Raw genomic sequence first — 7,564 nt, 5'->3', positions numbered from 1 at the left:
CACACACACATATACACACACCCTTTTGAGTTATATGAAACTATGAGTTGTCTTCAGATGTGGTGGTTTTTTTTTAGACGGAGTTTCATTCTTGTTGCCCAGGTTGGAGTGCAGTGGCACAATGATGGCTCACTGCAACCTCCGCCTGCAGGGTTCAAGCGATTCTCCTGCCTCAACCTCCCGAGTAGCTGGAATTATAGGCATCTCATTTCACGCCTGTCTAATTTTTTATATTTTTAGTAGAGACGGGCTTTTATCATGTTGGCCAGGCTAGTCTCGAACTCCTGACCTCAGGTGATCCGCCCACATTGGCCTCCCAAAGTGCTGGGATTATAGGCGTGAGCCACTGTGCCCGGCCTGGATATGGTGTTTTCAAAGAAGTTCTTTAAAAATTCATTTAATTGTGGTAAACTAGATTGTCCCCATAACTGCTATTTCCGGTTAGCTAAGTTGTTTTTAATAGAGTATTATGTTATAAAATGAGTAGTAAATTTATTGAGCGTTTATGTCTGAAACATGATAGAACTTTATGCTATGAATAGGCTCAATAAATATTTAAATCAGTAAACCATTTTAATGAAAATTTTCTCAGCATTTTGTGTTCTATACTGCACTGGATACTATCATGTATAAGATGTGGTTCCTGATTTCTGTGGGCTTGTCTAGAGGAAATAAGAGGGGGTGCGGGAGGGTGTGCGCAAGATGCTTTGCCTTAGGAATGGAAAGGTGTTTTGGGTTGGTTTGTTTTTAAGTGAAGGAAGTGGTAGTAGGAAGTTACAGGTATGGGGATATTTTGAGCAGAGGCACGGTGGTAGAAACTTTCTAAGGAACAGAAGTTTCTTATAGACAAAGCCAAAGGACAAAGTTTGAGGAAGGAAAATAGAATCTATTGAGGAGGACTTTTAGAACCAGGTTAAGAATATTGAATTTTTGTCTATGCTGTATATGTGGGAACTACTAAAAATATTTGAACAGCAGGGGCTTGGCAAAATTGGTTTAGAAAAATTAATCAAGTCACATTTTGCACTATATGAGAGATTCTTGACTTTAAAGGATTTAGAGTTTTCAACTTCTGCTATTTTATTTCAGAGAGATTTTCAGGGCCCATGATTTCTAAAATTTTGGTAGAGGTACAAATTCAAGTTTCCTATGCTGTGTCTGAAAGACTTAGGTAGTGAGTGATTCTAGAAGGACCTATAGTATGAGTGAGGGATGTGGAGGAGTGGGAGGAAGATCTTGTATCAGTTGTGGACTCATTCATTTAGCAAAATGTCTAGACTATCTGCCATATTCTTGGCACAGTTCTTGAAGCTTGGTGAACAGAATAAAATGTCCTGTCCTCTTGCAGCTACAGACTAGTGGTATATTGTCTATTCTGTGTGAGACATTGTTCTATTTTATTTACATATGTTAACTCATTTGTTCTTCTAATAACTCTATAAGGTAGATATAGTACTATTATTATGCCCATTTTACACATGAGGTTGAAAGGCTTAAAGAAGTTAAGTGACTTGTACAGTATTTAAACTCACACAGTTTGTTTCTGTAGTTCACATTTGACATCTTTATTTTCTCTCCATTTGATAGAGGCCCACAATATTAGCCAGTGAAAGGGCTTAAGGTGCCAGGGAGGGGAGAATGGGCATGTGCAGTGGCATGTGTCCAGCCTTTATTTCTTTAGTCATAGGAGGAAAAAATTAGGATTAGTATTGGTAGACTATTAGCAGAAGCATGAGGCCAAAATGAAATTGGTGAGATGTGAGAAGCTGCAGGTGTATGTTAGTGAAGGAGAGGTCCTAGTTACTGGAAGGGGTCAGAAGCTTTGTGATTTATGTGGTCACCAGTGGAAGCCCAACATACAACTTGATCCAGCATTGTAGTCTCTATTCATGGTCCATCTGAAGGGATTACTCACATTTTGAAGTGATTTTTGTGACTCTGTGGAGAAGAAGGGTTAACTCTCAATTGACTTAAGATAAATCAGAGTGAGGGTTAGTTTAGTGCACAGGTTGGAGAGCTGGAGTTAAACTTAGAAAATTATAGCAGCCTTAAAGAAATGTGTAGCTCTTGTATTGGAAAAAAGTCTTTTGGTTTAGAGATGTTAAACTTAGGAGATAGAGGATCATTCTCAAGAGAGAAGCTTGAACTAGATCTGTGAATTAAAACACCGTCAAGGCTAGGTGTGATGGCTCATGCCTGTAATCCCAGCACTTCGAGAGACTGAGGCAGTAGAATCGCTTGACACCAAGAGTTTGAGACTAGCCTAGGCAACAATACGAGATTCTGTCTGTACAAAAAATTTAAAAATTAGCCAGGCATGGTGGCATGTGCCTATAGTTCCAGTTACGTGGCGGGTTGCTTGAGCCCAGAAGTAAAGTTGCAGTGAGCCATGATGGTGCCACTGTACTCTGGCCTGAGTGACAGAGCAAGACCCTGTCTCAAGAATACAAATAAATTTTAAAACTAAAACTTACCTTCACAGATTTAACATAAGGAAAGCTAATGATACTTGGTATTTAACCCCTAATATTTTGAAAGTATTGTCATGGAGGCCAACCATTTTATACGCTGTGGTCTTTTATAGGAATTTTGAGAGGAGTCGATTCTAGAACTGGAAGATGAATTGTGTTGAACTAAACAATTGACGATAGTTTGTTGAAGACTTTTCTGTTCTTTGGGCTAGCAGAGTAGAATTTCTAAGACTATTTTGTTTGTTACTCTTAGTATTAATGAGAAATAGTTGTGGTTTGAAATGAGAGACTTTAATTTTGTCTTAAATTTTTGACTTTTTTAGAAATTTTGTCTTCAACTGATAAGTATTTAATAGTTCTGGAAAGTGACAGGACATTTTTTCTTTTTTGAGACAGAGTCTCACTCTGTCACTCAGGCTGGAGTGCAGTGGCGCAATCTCAGCTCACTGCAGCCTCCGCCTTCCGGGTTCAAGGGATTCTCCTGTCTCAGCCTCGCTAGTAGCTGAGATTACAGGTGCTCACCACTGCACCTGCTAATTTTTGTATTTTTAGTAGAGGCAAAATTTCACCATGTTGGCCAGGCTGGTCTTGAACTCCTGCCCTCAGTTGATCCGCCTGTTTCGGCCTCCCAAAGTGCTGAGATTATAGGCATGAGCCCCTGCCTATTACTTTTTAGAGGTTTTTTGGAGTGTATTTTTGCACATTTTATTATGTTGTGGTTTTGTATTCAGGTCAACAGCTATAGCCCCATTACAAATAATAAAACTAGACTTCTTTCATATCTTAGTGTAGAGTATCATCACTGGGACCAGAGGCATGGCTAATGATTATAACTAGAATTTTGGAAAAAGCCTCTGTCTTTCATTAGGGACATACCAGGCATTTGAGTAATAAAGACTCATTGCTGAGTGAAAGGAGAGTAACTTATAAAAGTATCAGTATTTCTATTTTATTGCCTGCCTAGTGAATCAGTTTCTAATGCTTTCTATCCATCCAAAGCATGTATTGCCATTGCAGGATGCCCTTGCCCCAAAGTATTTGTGCAATACAAGTTTGTATTCACAACTTGTCTTTTAAATTCTACTTTCTATTGAATTCCATTTGCTTGCCAAATCTTCACTGAAGATACTAATTAAGTCACATTTTCCAGAGCAGCGTTTTTGTTAATGTCTGGGGGAATCTAGAGTTATTTGTTTACCTCCTTTCTTTTTTAGAGTATGTAAAATGATTTTATTTCAAAGGATAAGTGAACTGAACTTGATAATGGAATGTTTAGGTAGAAATATATTTTTTGGTGATTTAGTTTTTGTTAGCCCAGTATATAAAATAGTCTTAAGGTCTTTCACTGACACTTTTCCTTCCTTCTCCCTCCGCTCTCCTTCCTTCCCTTCCCTTCTTTTCTTTCTTCTCTTTTCTCTTTCCTTCCCATTTTCCTTTCCTTTCTTGACAGCATTTCTCTTTGTTGCCCAGGCTAACTAGAGTACAGTGGCCACTCACAGGCACAATCATAGTGCACTGTAGCCTTGAACTCCTAGGATGAGGTGATTCCCCAGCCTCAGCCTCCTGAGTAGCTTGGGACTACAGGCACACCTCACCACACTTGGCTTATTTAATTCCAGTTTACATGATCTTAAGCCTTTGATGCAATCCATTGTCATTGCTTTACAGTGTCTATCAGATATTGTCAGATACATGTTACACAGATGTCTTTTTTAGGAGTAATTATCAGAGAACGTTCTGCATTCGAATTAAAATTGTCTTGAAAACATTACTGTAGTGGTGGATGTACTCTTAAAACATTATATTAAGTGAAAGAAGCCAGACACAAAAAGCACATATTGTATGAGTTCACTTATACGAAGCATCCAGAATAGGCCAGTCTATAGAAAGAGTTGATTAGTGGTCAGGGGTTGGAGGGACAAAGAGGAGTGACTGCTTAATTGCATATGAGGTTTCCTTTTCCAGTGATGAAAATGTTCTGAACTCTAGAGAATGGTGATGGTTGCATAACCCTGTGAATGTTCTAAAAGACACTGGATTGTGTACTCAAATGTTTACAGTGGTAAATTTTATGTTGTGTATATTTTACCACAATAAAAAAGTTGCTATAATGATTGTTTTATGTCGATGCTATATTGTAGTTTCTGTTCTCTCATTAGTATTTGTGAAAACTTAATCCATTCTGTTATGTTTTGTTTAGGTAAAATGATCCATTCTATGGTAGCTCACTTGGATGCTGTTACAAGTCTAGCAGTAGATCCTAATGGAATCTATTTGATGTCTGGAAGTAAGTCTTTTAAAGTCCTGTACTGCCCACAAACTTTGTAAAAGATTGTTACTCAGTAACAAATTTTATTTGTTCTTTTACAGGCCATGACTGTTCCATCAGATTATGGAATTTAGACAGCAAGACATGTGTGCAAGAAATAACAGCTCACAGAAAGAAATTGGATGAATCAATTTATGATGTTGCTTTCCACCCGTCAAAAGCATATATAGCTAGTGCAGGAGCTGATGCCCTTGCCAAAGTATTTGTATGAATAAACAAAAACTTGCATCGTAACAAGATTTGCTTGGACAGAAAGAGGGTCTGCATCACTGCCATCAAAAAGGTTACTGATATGACACTACATGTGATCTGCCTGGTGAAAGCTATTTGGGGCAGGTACAAATTGGTGGAAATCACACCTTAATGTCAAGCTCATTAAGTTAACTGTAATTACTGTATTTTGTGGGACAAAGAAAAAAGGACTCCAGTATTTGTGGCCTGTACTGGATATGAACTGAGCGTATATCTGTTTTTAGGTGTCTTTAAGCCAATGTGGAGTCTGATCTTTCAAAAAAGTTTTTGTTTTTGTTTTTGTTTTTTTTCCTTTTCTTTTCTTTTGGACTCTGTGTGCTGCCTTAGGGTTAGGAATGTGGTGCTCTTGTTGGGGGAAGTGAGCTCCAAGAGTAGCTTTTTTTCATCTCTTAGTGATTGTCTGTTTATCGTTTGAATGCCACAGATTCCCTTTTAAACTTATTTTGCTTTAAAAAAAAGAAAAAGAAAATTTAACTTAAAATATTTTAGCATTAGTTGCACAAAATGTTTGGATAAAATTCTAGTTTTTATAAGTCTTTTTATATATTTAGCCTGTCACAACAGTGCTCAAGATTGTATTGAAGTTTTTCTGCATTATACAACCCTAAAACACAGAGATCTCACTGACGCGCTGCCCTGTAACCACTTTCTTTTCCTTCTTTTGCCTAATACAGCTCAGCTAAGTCCTTCCATAAAGATGCTAAATAACTTTCATCATCACATAAATGTCTTCATAAACCAAGGACTATTAAGTGTATTAAAATGAAACAGTGGGGTTTAGTACTCCAAATGAACTCTTAAAGAAAAAAAAACTAATCTTGGCATCCTATCACTATGTGATATTTTGTACATCTTACTGTATTTACAAGTTTATTTATCAAGGATTATCCATCTTGCTAATGGCCTATTATTTATTTCACTTTTTGTTGGTCTTTATATCCTTTTATTAATGTGCTAAAGGAACCTGTATATCTATTTTGGAAATCTTTGAATAGTCTAAAATAGACTAAAAATGGAATATTTTATAGTTTAAATTACAAACCAAGATGGTTCCCCCTAAGATATGTATCTTGGTTTACCATGATTCCAAACAAAACTAACTTGTTTAAAAATATTTGGAATAAAATTTTATTTGCAGTACAAATAGGATACAAAAATAGTTGAATCAGGATACAGAAATCTGCTGTGTTTTGACTAGTTATCCCTGTTTTATTTTTTTAGATGTGCTTAATTTTATGGTGTAACTAAAGATTTTGTTTGTGTAATGCATGATTAAGACAATAAAGTATTTTTTCTAGTCTTCCAAGAAACTTTTCTGATCAGTTTGCGAGTTTTGATGAGTTTTGTAAGGTTTTTGTTTTACAAACTATGAATCAGCAAATTTTTAAGATTGTACCACATAGCAAACATACAGCTGTTGAAAAATAATGTATATAAAATGCATATAATAAATATTAAATTGTGTACCTGTATGTTACTGTTGGCTACATCATTTTGTGTTGAATAATAAAGTGCAATACTTTACTCTCCGTAATTAAACTAGGAAATGGAGATTTCTTAGTGAGTCCTTCATTTTTATGCTCTTCTTTCAAACTTTGTACTACTTAGTGATATTCTAATAAGAGTAGATCACTAACACTATTAATAATGTCTAAGTATTTCACCCCACTTGAGGATTAAAAAAAAATCTTCCATTAAATTATGCAATTCAAAATAACCCCCAAAAATGCACAGATGCAGTTATAAATAATTTGCTTAGACAACCTGTTTCAATCTAAATTTCAGTTAATGGCAGTGTTGTTCCTATTTGCCATACCTGTTTCCACAAAAAAATTCAGCAAGAAATAAACTACATTGAATATTTAGCTTAGTTGGTGCAAAAGTAATTGCGAGTTTTGCCATTTCTGGCAAAAAAAAAAAACCAACCTGTTAAAAGTTGTCTTATAAATAATGTTAAACATTAATATTTTGAAACTTGTCTTCAATAAGGTAATATCCTTTGTCTTTGAAGGGAATTGCAGATGAAATTAGAAGGGAACACTAGAAAACTTATGTGTAAAATTCAATTTGAATGCTTGCTGCTGTTGTTGGGGGAAAAAAAGTACATTGTACATTGAGAAATTTTGTCAGCTACCATAAAAATCTAAGTGGCAATTTTAGTCATTGATGAAAAACTAAAACTTTTCAAGTTTTTTTTTTGGTTTGAGATGGAGTAGAGTTTCACACTTGTTGCCCAGACTGGAGTGCAATGGTGCAATCTCAGCACACTGCAATCTCTGTCTCCCAGGTTCAAGTGATTCTTGTGCCTCAGCCTCTCAGGTAGCTGGGACTACAGGCATGCGTCACCACACCTAGTTAATTTTGTATTTTTAGTAGAGACAGGGTTTTACCATGTTGGTCAGGCTGGTCTCAAAGTCCTGACCTCAGGTGATCCACCTGCCTCAGCCTCCCAAAGTGCTGGGATTACAGGTGTGAGCCATTGCATCCAGCAAATTGTTTTTCACCTTTTTTT

General features: G+C 36.4%; 2 protein-coding genes across 3 annotated transcripts in view; one reads left to right on the top strand and one right to left on the bottom strand.

Annotated features, from left to right (window-relative positions):
- Positions 1–6,608, top strand: part of STRN3 (striatin, calmodulin binding protein 3) — a 145,701-nt gene extending 139,093 nt beyond the window's left edge. For both annotated transcript variants that reach the window (XM_011941852.1, XM_011941851.1), the window contains 2 exons: positions 4,672–4,758; positions 4,842–6,608. In XM_011941852.1, the coding sequence (XP_011797242.1) occupies positions 4,672–4,758; positions 4,842–5,011 (257 nt within the window). In that variant the 3' untranslated portion in view covers positions 5,012–6,608. The remainder of the gene's footprint in view (positions 1–4,671; positions 4,759–4,841) is intronic.
- Positions 5,355–7,564, bottom strand: part of COCH (cochlin) — a 21,607-nt gene continuing 19,397 nt past the window's right edge. The window contains exon 11 of the mRNA XM_011941854.1: positions 5,355–5,498. Coding sequence (XP_011797244.1) covers positions 5,491–5,498 — 8 coding nt within the window. The 3' untranslated portion in view covers positions 5,355–5,490. The remainder of the gene's footprint in view (positions 5,499–7,564) is intronic.

This window comes from Colobus angolensis, unplaced genomic scaffold (assembly GCF_000951035.1).
Source record: "Colobus angolensis palliatus isolate OR3802 unplaced genomic scaffold, Cang.pa_1.0 Scaffold202, whole genome shotgun sequence".
Taxonomy (NCBI): domain Eukaryota; kingdom Metazoa; phylum Chordata; class Mammalia; order Primates; family Cercopithecidae; genus Colobus; species Colobus angolensis.
Note: the sequence above shows the minus strand (reverse complement) of the source record. Positions and strands in the feature narration are given on the sequence as shown.